Source organism: Bombus flavifrons, chromosome 6 (assembly GCF_040668555.2).
Source record: "Bombus flavifrons isolate JBK064 chromosome 6, iyBomFlav1_principal, whole genome shotgun sequence".
Classification (NCBI taxonomy): Eukaryota; Metazoa; Arthropoda; class Insecta; order Hymenoptera; family Apidae; genus Bombus; species Bombus flavifrons.
Window position 1 is genome coordinate 3,529,279 of NC_138447.1, and position 13,734 is coordinate 3,543,012.

General features: G+C 35.5%; 3 protein-coding genes across 7 annotated transcripts in view; 2 read left to right on the plus strand and 1 right to left on the minus strand.

The window, feature by feature from the left end:
* Positions 1-58: 58 nt before the first annotated feature.
* On the plus strand, positions 59-1,824 carry LOC138181260 (N-acetyltransferase family 8 member 3). Of its 2 annotated transcripts, XM_069115982.1 has the most exons (3): positions 59-198; positions 518-927; positions 1,111-1,824. In XM_069115982.1, exons 2-3 carry the CDS (start codon positions 629-631, stop codon positions 1,619-1,621), a joined length of 810 nt encoding a protein of 269 aa, XP_068972083.1. In that variant the 5' UTR covers positions 59-198; positions 518-628; the 3' UTR covers positions 1,622-1,824. The 2 variants fall into 2 exon arrangements, with proteins under 2 accessions (XP_068972083.1, XP_068972082.1); XM_069115981.1 differs by lacking the exon at positions 59-198 and having other exon boundaries at positions 517-927.
* LOC138181259 (uncharacterized) lies at positions 1,816-5,430 on the minus strand. Of its 3 annotated transcripts, XR_011173477.1 has the most exons (9): positions 4,876-5,244; positions 4,156-4,296; positions 3,886-4,003; positions 3,624-3,785; positions 3,326-3,559; positions 3,111-3,242; positions 2,853-3,025; positions 2,190-2,300; positions 1,816-1,992 (listed from the first exon to the last, which is right to left on the minus strand). XR_011173477.1 is itself a non-coding variant. In XM_069115979.1 (8 exons), the coding sequence occupies exons 2-8, from the start codon at positions 4,290-4,292 to the stop codon at positions 1,917-1,919; spliced, it is 1,032 nt and encodes a 343-aa protein (XP_068972080.1). In that variant the 5' UTR covers positions 4,293-4,296; positions 5,308-5,430; the 3' UTR covers positions 1,816-1,916. The 3 variants fall into 3 exon arrangements, 2 of the variants coding, with proteins under 2 accessions (XP_068972080.1, XP_068972079.1); XM_069115979.1 differs by lacking the exons at positions 2,190-2,300; positions 4,876-5,244 and adding an exon at positions 5,308-5,430; XM_069115978.1 differs by lacking the exon at positions 2,190-2,300 and having other exon boundaries at positions 4,876-5,240.
* Positions 5,431-12,112: 6,682 nt separating this feature from the next.
* Positions 12,113-13,734, plus strand: part of LOC138180717 (lachesin) — a 179,499-nt gene continuing 177,877 nt past the window's right edge. For both annotated transcript variants that reach the window (XM_069114805.1, XM_069114806.1), the window contains exon 1: positions 12,113-12,804. The gene's annotated coding sequence lies outside the window, so the exon portion shown is untranslated. The remainder of the gene's footprint in view (positions 12,805-13,734) is intronic.

Here is a 13,734-nt window from a genome sequence, read left to right on the forward strand (position 1 = left end):
TATCACCGTTTTATTAGATATCTACTTCAGAAGATATTGAATGAGAAAACAATAATTTCGTTAATGAAATAATTAGACAAAGTACAGAAGACCATTCACATACAACGCGTCTTTAGACCAGAGTAGCAATGGCTGAACGCTGACTCTCCCACTTCCAGATAACTTTAAGGCGTGTATTCATATATTCATCAATAATCAGTAAGTTTAATGAAAGAAGCGTATATTCTTACCGAAGATTTGATAATTTACATTATATTTACATTAAAAAATGTTGCCAGAAATTTTATAATTATATCATTTATTATGTAATCTATGGAGTAACTCAGTACATATATCTAGAAAAAGTTCATTAGGTTATTAATGACTGATTTTATTATAGAAAGCTTGTTAACGAGCAAACAAGTATTTACCGACCCCTTATATATTAAATAAGGAAATGCTTAATGTTAATCAGATATTAACATATATATATATACACATACTTGAGAGCAAATTAGTAATTTGATATTTGTATTAGCTGCAGATGGCGAACATATCGAAAATATAACCTCGCAATATCTTAATTTATTGCATTTCGTTCGTTAATTATGTATAAAAGTTGTAAAGAGTAAGATAATTGTTTTCCAACATGAATCACATTATAGTAGTACGAAGTTATAAGCCAGGCGATGAAATTAATTGTAAGGAGTTAGTGAAAGCGGGCGTAATGTCTTCTCTAAGTTCGACGTTTTTGGGAATTGTATTTAAAGAATTAACTTTTCAATTAATGATATTGTTTGCCGCTATAATGTTTATTTTTTTTGGATTGCCCTTGACAGTTTGCATTTTAGTTATTCCTCTCGTCATTTTTTTGGTATATGTTGGAACTTATATAGCTTTCACTGCGAAAACTATAGAAGTTAATGAAGAAGTTTCTAATATACCAAGGTAAAAACTTTTTATATGTATGTATTATTTTATGCTAATGTTAAGACGTTAGTATTAAAACTATAGTCCTTTCCATAATTAAAATGTATTAATATAGTATTGTATGAAATTTTTGTTATGAAAACAAAGTATTTCAGATAAAAGTAAATATCAACATAAAAACTTCTGCATTTATTATAACAGGATTTATATGTCTAATGCCTTTTCATGCTTTTGGGTTGCTGAAGCATTTGAACCTTACCTAATGACACATAATCCAAAGAATGTACATTATACCATAATGACAGAACAACAATTTCGTGATTCAAACATTGACATTTCATCTCAGATTAAGAAGATTGTAGGAACTGTTGCTTTGTGTAAAAGCTATAGATTAGATAAAGGTGCATGGATCAAAAGGCTCTATGTACATGAGCGATATAGAAGAAAAGGAATAGCTTCATGCCTTATAAATGTTGCTGTGCAGTTTGCTATTAATGAAGGATACAGTTGTGCTAATCTTGTTGCCTCAGAATATACAGATGGTGGGAGAGAGCTATCTCTTAAGAAAGGTTTCGAATTGCAACAAATGTACCACAAACCAATTTTGGGCTCACTTATAACTGTGTTAATGTATGAATTGACATATCAAATTAAACCTGGTGAAGCTGATTATCTGCCTGTAGTTTACACTAGATCAATGCTTAATAAATAAGAATTTAGAATTAGATCTAGAAGAATTAAATCTAAAAAGAAAGAATTAGATCTGATATTTTTTTAAATACACAACCAGATTTTTATAAATTTTTTAGTCTGTGACCATATCTTCCGAAACATATCTAAAGATTGCATTTATAGTTTAGTTTATTAAAATATTTGTGTTATATAAAGTTAACTATACTAAAAATATAGTTTTTGTAAAAAATTTATTATGTATATTAACATTTAACATATTATAGAAAATGATATTAACAGTATAATGATATTATGTGCAAAAAAATATATTTCTCTTATTTTTTCATATATTCCCAGTATGCTTGAAGTTCTTTGTTTTCCCAATGTTTCTCTGTTATTTTACATAAATACCTGGAATGAAAAGAATGATCATGTTATATTTTTTTATTATAAGAAGAAATCTCTAATTTCTGTTTCTGAATTTTTTAAATTTTGGACATAAGTATAATTGAATTATTTCATGTATTGTCAATTAACCATTGCCTTATTGTTATGAGTCCAAATGATTTATTAAGCGAGAACTCTTGTTTTAATAATTGACAACTTACCAAATTCATATCAACTTAAGTATAATAGGTACTTATTTATCACAGAAATATAGTAGATAGAATGTAATCCCATGTCAGATCAGATACTTTAAAAATCTTTGAGAACGGGGACTATTGGCACATGGAACACAATGTATGATTTTTTAAATATGTGAGTTTATGGTTTATAAAAACATAATAATCCATATAAAAAAAATTGATTATTACTACCACAAAATAATTACTACAAGACGACTACTACAACACAAATATTTCTTCTAATTATTTTGTGAAATTAATTTAATTAAAATTTTTATATCCAAGATAATAAACATGTAATTTTATAGAATACATTGCCCTATCCCTAGAATGAATCACTCATAAAATAGTATTAACTAATTTAATATGGCATACAAAATATAATTTTTTAAAATTTACTACTACATATATTACATGGCATAATTGTACATATAACTTTATATATATTATATTTGTTTTCATAAGTTGAAGTATGATAAAAGAATTCCTTTTTTGCTAAAAACTTTTATATATGTTATTAGTAAAATGTTATAACGTGGTTTGTTTGTTAAATTATGTAAGGAAATAAAGTAATATAAAATAAGAAAACGTCTTCCCACTGTACTGTTAGTAATTAAAAACTAGCTATTTTGATGTTATACTTACTTTTCCTGAATTTCTTGAAGCACATTTTTTTCCTTATCTGTAATTCCATTTTTAACAACATCAAGGTTTATCTGCAGTTCTTTTAAATTTTGCATTCCAACTAAATATGTAGCAATATCTTTGCATTGCATAGAATACCATAATGCTAACTTGGCTAATTCTATATCATGATCCTGCAAAGATAAGTTCTCATTATGTCATAAATAAAGTATTCTCCAATACAAATGTATATTATGTTAATGTTTCAAATTTATATACCTTACAATATGCAGCAGCATCTGCACATACTTCTTTCGTTTGTTCTGAACTGGGATGCCAAGTTGGTGCACCCTTATTAGTTAGAAGTCCCATACATGGTGCAGAAGCATTAATTATACCAATATTATGTGCCTAAAAAATTGGTACATTTGTTTAAACTGTTAATAAGTATTATTCTGAGAAATATGGATATTTAATTCACTGCGAAATTCTACCTTGAAAAATGGAATATATTCAGACAAAGTATTATCTATTAGCGTATGCCTTGAATAACTCAGTACGCAAGAAATTTTAATATTACTTTTCTCAATACATTCCTTCAAAATGGATATTGGATATCCAGTGATACCAATGTGCTTTGCCTTGCCCTCTGCAACTTGTCTTGACAGTTCTGGTAAGGTTTGTGTAATTACTATGTCTAAACTTGGTGCAAATTCGATATCATGAACCTATAAGAAATACATGTAACTAATTGATAAATAACACAAACCATAAAAAGTTGATGGTTCTTACTTGGATGACATCAACATAATCCAAACCCAAAAGTTGCAAGCTTTCAAGGAAACTACTTCTAGTTTTTTCTTTGGAAAAATTGAACATATTTTCGTAATTTAATTCATATCGTCCGACTTTTGTCGCGATATAATATGCTTTACGTGGAATGCCTTTCAGTGCCTAGATACATTAAATAAGCATTAAACATTAAGTAAAAATTAAATAAATTAGAAAAAGATATATGTTTAATATGTGTATTATAATATGCAAAAAAGAATACTTTTCCAATAGTAGTTTCGGAGCGACCTTGACCATACCATGGTGCGGTATCAATGTAATTGATCCCCTGTTTTATTCCTTGACGTATCGCTTCAATTGCTTGACCTTCATCATACGTACTGTCGCCGTATCAACATATGAAAGTATGAAATTATCGTAATATTAAATTTTAAAAATATTTATAAAAACATTTTCTCATAATTTTATTATAAATATTAAAGCTTATGTTATGTATGGAATAACAAATTTTGAATAAAAATTAAGTACCAACCCATAATGACAACCAAGCGGTCCGCCACCAAATGATAATTTGCTGACCATCAATCCGGTTTTGCCGAAAGGTCTATATTCCATAGCCTTAACGGCTTCCAAATCATGAAAACCTTCGACGTATGTCGGTGGTAACATATTTCTAAATATTAGTAACGAAATTAATTAAATGTAGAAATGTTAATATATATTTCTTAAATTTAATTGTGTATATCGTGGAAAATGTTTTAGTTAGGATATTTAAGAAAGGGAATGAAATATATTACGTTTTAAAGATGAAGTAATCGGTTAAATATTGGAATGTAAATAGTATGAACATCATTATTTGATGTTAAACAAACAGAATAAAATAATAGTAATAAGCGGGAATAGAGTTTTATATTTGAAACGAAACTGCTTGTGTTGCTGTATGACTACGTGCAACAGCAATAGTAATATAATACATACGCGCCGTATGCAGGGACATTATTACTTTTGCAATAAAACCACTTTATTATACATAAATTTTTTTATTTTTTTATATAGGCTAAACTTTTTTCGTTATAAACTTCAAAAATTTTTCAAATTTTTATCGTATTTGATTTATATTATATGTATGTATGTACGTCTGTGATCGAAGTACAGTTTGCGCTTTTACCATAAGATTCTATTGTATTTCAAGAATTGAGTTAGCGTTAGCCGTAATCATATTAAATCTCACGAATAATTTTTAAATACTAACGTGTAAGACGATTTATATTTAACACTTAAAGTACATCGCACGATTTTCATAGTAGAGCGTAAGGAGCACTTGAATAAACACATTATTCTTATGTCTATCAAATATAAGTATATTTCTTTTATATTTTTGGCGTTCAAGGACTAAGACACTTTGAATAGAGCGCGTGCACTTTTCTCGAAGATAGAAGTGAGAAAGTGACATTTTCCACGATAACATTATCTTCATTCGAATGTGTGATAAATAAAAATACTTACAAATAAACAATATTAACATGAATCGAATGTGCGTAATGAATCTCATGATGTAACAATTATATGTTATATATACACTTTGTTATGATTATGATTATATATGACGTATATGACTATGATCTATTTATCTACTTATCTGCTATATTTATACAGAAACAAATAAAATCTGTTTTCAAGTTACGTGTGAAGAATTTTTATGAATTTTCCCTTTTCCAACGATTCACAAACTTAGAAGTCAATGTTAAGATGATAAGAATAGGACTGACTGTACACATTCAGCTCTGAGCATTAAGCGAATCCAGTAGTGCCATCTTCTTAAATTGAATGAATTCGAATATTATTTGTGCGATATTGATCCATTAGGCAGTACGCACGAGGTACACGCCAGTTACAGATCAAATACGTATAAAATTTTGTAGGACGTCACGTTACCGATGTTCGGTAAATGAAAATTGGCGCCAACTCCACGCTTCTGGTAGCGTTAAAAGCAATATGGCTGTCATGTCAAACTTTGAACGCGTGCATGTCGTGAAAACCCATTAATCATGTTTTTTAAGAAAAAATATCCTTCGTTGCTGTGAATTTTTGCACAAACAAGGTAAGATATACATTATATTTACTACTATGCAATTCTTTCTTGAATGTACACTTGTGCAAAGATAAGAGTAGTTTTGAAAGCTTACGTTATATCGTACAATGTTGGTACATACACATGTAAGCGTAATAGCGAAATAAAACATAGTCAAACGGACGAACTTATTACTTTAAAAGCCTGTGAATTGCGTCGGCAGGAGAAGTAACGAAGGGAATTCCAGGATTTTTATGCTACTACTAAATAATAAAATTAGTACGCTGTTAACAGTACGCCGTGCACCGGCGGTTAAAGCTAATTTAATGATTTTCGTTATTGGCTCGAGCATCGTAAAGCTATCCGAGCCCATCTGTTGCCCGCGTAGATTTTAATATCGCTCCACTCATTTGCACCGCCTGAATCGAACGCCCGGCTTGCTATTTCAACGTTTTCAATTCTCCAACGATTTGTTTATAACTCTTTCGCCAACGTCGAATGGCTACCATCAATTTATCGCATTCTATAGTTTTCGTCAATTTCTTCAATTTCCAAAGCTTTTAAATGGTGAACGTAGGGAAGATTATCAAAGGGCGTAAAGTCCAATTTCATAATGATTGGCAACTAAGCAACGAGAACGTTACTTTCTCTAATGTTCTGCGAGGTTTAATTAATCTTCCGTAAGTGCTATTCGAATCACGATTTGAGTTTAAAGTTTTTAATATTACTCGTATGACAAAGATAGGTGGTATGTCTGTATCACTCCTATTTCATTTCTTGGTATACAGGATGTTCGGCTACTGTTTCAACATAATTTAAGGAGAAAATCAAGAATAAAAAAATTGTTTTTCAGTTACTGTGAGTTAACTCATCCATTTGCAAAGATTTTTCTTCTTGTATTTTCTTGCATGCATTTCACATGATTTAACGTACCGGTATCCCACAATCGTTGGTCTATTTTGAAAATACTTTGCATGTCTGAAAATTCTGCCAATGTATACATTTTGGCTAACAAAAACTCGCGCAAATTTCATAGAGCGGTTTTCGATATGTTCTTATGGTTTTTCACGAGTAAGTAGGTTTAACGTTCAATCTATCATTTCTTTTGCAAAACGTCGCGCGGGGTTGCTTACGTCTCTGAATACCATAGTCTTCTCTACAAGTTGTACGAGGTAAGCTGCTGCTCATGTGTCGTTCGGATGAGGATCGCTGTGCGCCCCGCTGCTTAGGCTGACCTTCCTTTGTTCGTGTAAGGAGGTTTGCTCGCGTGCAGGCGATATTTTGGCCGATTTTTAATTGTCAATAACTAAGAAAACAAAGCCGAAAACATAATGTTTTATTCTTGATTTTCATCTTATTTGGGCGTCAAGAATTAGCCCTTAAATTATGTTGAAACAGTAGCCGAACACTTGTATAAAGGTAACACGAAGTAACAAGAAACCTTAGTTTTTCGAGCAACAATCCTCTCGTCCGTGAATATCGTCACTTTTTAATGTTGGCAAGGTAGAAGGGATAGAAATCGCGTAGAGGTCGCATGGAATCGACAGTGTACGGAACGTGTTGAAATCAAAGGGTACAATTAAAATCACCATTAAAGCGGCATCGTCAGCTGCGATCCTTTACGAACGACGCTCACGATACTCGTGACTGCGCTCCACTTTCAACGGTAACACTTTGCCGTGTTCGAGAGGAAGTTAGAGTTAGCACATCAAGTCACCGAGTTGTTCAATAATTCCGCTGGGTATTGCAAAGGAACAACGAGACGAGTACTGGCCTTTCGTCGTGTCGTTACTAGCTTTTCCTTTCGTTCTCTTGTTCTTCCCTCTGCCTTTTCCAATATCCTCTGCCTCTGAAGGGAAAGAGACTGAAGAAAAGAAAGGCAGAGAGAGAGAGAGAGAGAGAGGGGCAAGTGACAGTGGCTCGTTTATTAATAAACGAAAAAAGAAGAGGATAAAGGGGGAGTAGAGCGAGGAATGGGTATTAGAGGATGAGAGTGGCGGTTGAGTAGAGGCCAGGATGAAAAGGAACGAAGTGGTAGGGCGGCGCGTGACACGGGGTTTAAGGAAGCCGCCGAATATATACGCGCGCTGATCGTTCGCCAGCCGTTTTAACAATTCGCGACGCGTCCGCGTTAACAGCGTTACGACAACAAGCTCGAGTTGTAGAAACTTATAACGAGAAAATAATGAACCCGGTTCACCAAGTCTGCTTGGAATGCGAGCCCGGTGTATACCCAACCTCTCGCAAGTAGCTGTCCCGGCTCTCTCACTCGTTTCACCGTTTCTCGGTTTAACCACCTTTTCGATTTTCCACCGCTTTCCATGGCCCCTCTCTCCGTCCTGGTTCTATTCTAATTTTAGTTCTTCGTTCCCGTCGCACGATCCACCTCTGTCGTCGTTTTGTTCGTTTCATATTTTCATTTTACCATTCACCTTCACCTGTTCGTTTCCTTTTGCTTTCTCGCATCGCCCTTCTTCTCTTCGTTTGGTTGTCCGATTCGTTCTTTCTTCTTCTTCGTTCCTTTGTCCTGTCTTACTTGGATTACTCCCTTCTTTCTTCATCCCCTTTCCACGTAAAGGAATATTTGAATGTTGAGGATTGCACGATGGAAGAAAGGGAGTCCATGAAAGGAAAACGGAACACAGTACGCGGCGAATCCGAGAGCGGCGCTTGTATTGAACGCAAGAGGACGAATCGAGCGTGGAATTTCTCGGTGGAATCTGCAGCCCTGAACGTAGCGAAGACAGAAAAGACTGATGTCCTGTATCCTGTCCTGGATCGCCTTTCCCGACCGATTGAAGAAGGACGACGGAGAAAAAAAGGAGAAAAAAGTAGTAGAACGCCGTTGGTATCCGGAATGGATTACGGAATCGGATGGAATAGCGGACCGGAAAGTCCTCCTTGTCTATTCTAGCGCGACACCTCATCATTCCGCCACGTTCGCCGAGGTATCCTTCCGACGTACACCGTATTTCGATCTTTCCTCGAGGCGTGTACGGTGATTTAAGTCACTGTTTACGTTTTCGTGTCTTTCGCAGTCCTCCTTCCCGACCAGGGATCGCATAGGAATTCGCATTCGCCCCCGATCTGCTTCCTATACCTTCTATACGTAAATCCAACCTAGTATTAGATCAAACATTGTCATGTTATCGAAAATAGAACAGGAATGATCGAATTCCGTTGCGTCGTAAAAAATAATGTAATTCTGCTTGAGAGTTCTTCGATTCGGAAAGTTCACAGGCTTCAGGTTTTTGCGTAATTTTTAAATTTCGCTATATTCGGCGCATCAACGATAGAATTTGAGAAATGTAATAAAAATTGTTAAATATCAAGCACATTATACAAAAATAATAATCGAAATATCGATTCACCGTGGCGACGTATTAACATTAGGAAATTCTTGTATCTCTTAGGATAGATTACACACGCGATGCATATTGTTAGACGGGACAACGAGGAAGTACGGTGTTAACTGAAACACGAAATCAGATGTGTTTCACGATATGCGCAAAAACGAAATGCTTGCCATTGAATTAGCATACTATCATTTAAACAGGCATTCCGGATGCGTCATCCGGTCGTCATTAGTAGCGCTCATTGAAGGTCCATTGAAAGCTGGATCCAGTCCTACAGACTAATTACAGTCCGGCGTATACGGTATCGGAAGCAGTCACGGATCTATAAAAGGGCTGCGGAACACGTACTACTTACCATCTCCCAGCACCTACGTATGCGTTTGGTATTGTGCACATTAATGAAACCGAACATTCTACTTTTACGACATTCTATGAGTTGATTCTCGTAATTTCAGCGACGCTACGTTCGTTACATTTCACTGTTATACGTTTTAACTAATTTTCGTTCTTTAAGAAATAAAAGTTTTAAGAGCTGTATTTCATTCTACACGTTCGTCGGCGATCTTGCCTTACAGAATATTTTGTAGTAATTTTTTAGACAACTTTAGGAAGTAATGGATTTTATTTATACATTAGCTTCGTAGAAAATAATAATTGGAAAGTTGGATGATAGGTATCCAAGTATTTTTATTTGATCTTTGATTAATTGCTATGGATACATTTTGATAAACAGGATTTGGTAATCCGAAGTAAAAGACAAGAGAAGGATAAATCACTAAAGCCAGGAAATAATGCCTGGGTGATGGACATTTATTGTTTCCATAAAACACGAAGAAACAAGGGTTTTTCAATGGAATTTTTGACACATCTACTTGCCGGACAAGAAGAGAAGGTGAAAGATAATGCCGCCCAAATCAATCATGGTAACATCGAGGTCGAGTGTTTTTATTCCATTACTTTGGGCAACGCCGTCTTCCTAACCACTTACTTAACCTGCATCCTCATCTCTTCTGTGTCGAGACTTGATGGTCTCGACAACTCAAATATTATCCGCCGTTCGATTCCTTCCTTGTCACGCGAAAACGGTAATATCGTAGTACGTTATTTAAAAGGCAGATATAGCGTCTTAACTCTAATTCATCGTAACACAGATGCTCAAATAAGACTCTCACCGCACCACGTGATCCTTTTTTCTCGCTTTGATCGAAAGATTCAACGATTAGTTTGATTCTCTGTTTATCGTTTCACAGAATCGATATCTCAGAGATAGAGGACGGTGACAAATATCACTGAACCTTAATCGAGAATTTGGAAAGCGTCTGTAAGACACGACGAAGCTTTTGGTTCGGAAGCTATCTCGTTTATGCTTTAAACTAAATTTTTCATCATTTTCTGTAGTCATCTATAGCTTACGGCTACGCCGAAGTTTCTGTATTATAAGTATTATCTCTTTATCTGGGGATAAGTAGTTTTTGCTTTTTCATAGAATATTTCCCAAAGATTCTTATGAACGCTAGATTATAAAAATTTCAGGCACATTATAAAAAATGGCACGCGAAACAGAGGATTAGGGAAAGGAAAAAGGATAAATAGTGCTTCTAAAGTCCACGATTCAATGGAAAAGTGAAATTCCTTGGACTTAACCAGATGTAAAAAAATTAAAGAGAGTTTACGTCAGAAGTACTTCAAATCTGTGCGTCAGCTGTTTTAAGTCTTTAAAATATCACCGTGCTAGGGATTGATAAATGGAAAAGGGGAACGTAAGGGGAAGGGAGAAAGTGACAAGAGAAATACATCCGACAACGAAGAGAAATACGACCGATCCATTCGAAAAAACGCATTATGCTGGTCGGTCTCGTTATAGGGGTTGTAAATAAAAACTTCGCCGCTCGTATCTGCATTTCAACCACACCCTGGGCCATTTGCATCTCATTTCGAACGTTATATCTGTTTCATTAACGAAGTGGACAGTAGATTGCCATTCCATCGATTACACGCGTTACAGTTGCTTTTGTGCGTACTACGTATTAAAAATGGAGTTCATTTTAACAAACAGATATCCCTTATCGGATTATTAACAATTTTCATCTACCACGCTTTACGAAGCAGATGTAAGGTTTAATCTTAATTAATTAATTAATTTATTACACGAAATGAGAAATAATATTACAAGCGTTCGTACATACAGAAGTATCTATGAAGTTGTATTATTCGTTGTTTCGTTTGGAGTTTCGAAATAAATAGCGAAAGCTTGATGTTTCTTCTTGCGATGGTTTCGTGAATAGAGAAAACGTGTATGCAACACTAATTTACATATGTAACGGATCTGTCGGAATTTGCACACTTGCCAAAAACGGGGTGTTCTTCCAGAGATACAATATCCCTCTCAGCATTTTCATGCTTACGAGTCATGTCGGAATTAACGATTATGTGTCACATTGAAAAATATTTTATACAATCTACGTGTTTTCAACGATATCTGTTAATTTTTCATAATTTCATCTATACATATTTTTCAAATCGTATTTTATTCATCTACCATCACTATACACCACCGATCGTTACACTAGTACCAATCCATTTATCCCAATTATCGATTCTCAATTACCAAATCAAAATGAAAACCCATAATCGATTATACTCACTTCAAGTTCATCTCAAGCATACAGGAAGTATCAACCACAAAATTATTCTCTTTTTCCTAGCTCACTGATCTTCGCACATATTGATCGCTTTTATCCGTTAACTATAATAAACTTGATCGGAAGAAGCGTGTCGATGGTCACAGGGGATGCTCTATCGTGGAAAAGGGTTCTCCGGTCATCTTGAGGAAGAGGTGCGGCGTGAAGTGGCACGATCAGACGCGAAGAGAACAGGGGAAGAGCGGCGTGAAGCAAACCGGCCAAAAACGGACAAGGAAGAAGAGCAGAGAAGCCGGGAGGGCTCACCACGGCGGAGGGGTGCAGGTAGTTGCACGTGGAGGCGGAGCGACGCCGCGCGTCGTATCTAGCTAGCGACGTTGAGCGTCCTGCCCCCAAAGCGTCGGGTGGGGAGCCGTGGTGAACGCAGTTCTCGACGGATCGCCGAGAAGGTGTAACGGTGTTGCTAGATGCGAGTGACGGCGAGGCGTACGAAAAGCCACGTGATCGACTCTTTCACCGGCTGAACGTGACAGCTGAACGCGGCGACAGCCTCCGCGATCATTCGTTCTACTTCTTCGTCGTCGACCTTCAACCACTTAAGGAGTGTCACTGCTCTATATTGTCGTAAATTCCTTGAGTCTCGTCGCGAAACAAAACCTAAACAGAGCATGACAGCAAACGTAAAGCATGGTTGATCGTTGAGCCGGATTTTATGCAAAAATTTATATATGATTTATTTTTTCGATCGAGCTCTTCCGTTATCTTTGCTCGTCGAATATGAGTGATGTTCCGGTTCGTGAGCAAAAGAAGTCGTATGTCGATCAAAGACGCGTTTAAATTGTTTATTTGGTCCGGAAAATCAGGATAGCTTTCGAGAGGGGGGGCGTGTTTAATTTGATCGTCGTTGAGGCACGCGGATTGAGACATGCCAGAGAAACGTAGTTAACCAGATACGTGATTCTTGTGTGATACAACGTGAACGGCGCGGCATCGTGCAGTGTTTAAGGGTGTTGAAGGTGCGTCCAATGAAGGGATAAGAATGTCACCGGTGCTACAGCGGTAGAGGGTGTCACGGATCTGGGATTTTCGAGGCTGAGGAGCGCTTAGATAAGGTAAGTGCCAAGTTTTTTATCATAGTTGATTTTTATTCGGAACAAAAGGATGATCGCATTGATCGATCGGCTGTTTCGACGCTTTCGACATCCTTGAATGATGGAATATATAACAATAGGGACGTGAAGATTATGGATTAGATCGTGGAAAGTTTGAATAACGAACCATATCTATTAAATAGCAGTAGCCAGTCGGAGCAGATCTCAAGATTTTTATTTTTTCTTTTTTTTGTTATAAAATATATTAGAAAGTTAAGACTTTAAAGACTCGACAATTTCTTCGACTCGTTTGTCTGTAAATTTTTAACAAATTTAGAACCAATTAACAAAACCACAAAAATAATAATTAATATATTGCACATAAATCTATGAAGTACGCATAAATAAACCTCATTCGGTATATAGTTAAGGACGATATTTTTCTCTTCATATCCCGATAATACACCGGTTAAATGTATAAAACCGCTTAAAGCAAGTTAAACGAAAGAAAAAAATAATGAGATTTTTACGGAATCATTTTCCACACGATTAACTTTCTACAATGGAGGAACTTTAATCGCGCAAAGTTTCCACGCTTCCTTCCGAATAGAATAATAGAACACATTCAAAACAGAAATGCGCGAAGATCGCTAACTTCGACTGTTTATTTTTCTTTCTTTCTTTTTCTTCGTTTCCTAGCCTCAGAAACGAAACGCTAGGTTAGTAGTCGATGGGCAATGGTGTAGCATCCCGTTTATTTCTGTCTCCTTTTTTTTACTTTCGTCTTTTTCTCTCTTCTCTCTTTTTCTATCTCTATATTTACTTGTTCATGCTACTTGAACAAAAGTCACTGTCGCGGTCCATGGAAGTGGATGGATTACTCGGTGTTTCTGCATTGATTCTCCTTCTCCATAGCCTTAATTGAGGTTCTAAATCTGGACAAGCGCTTTT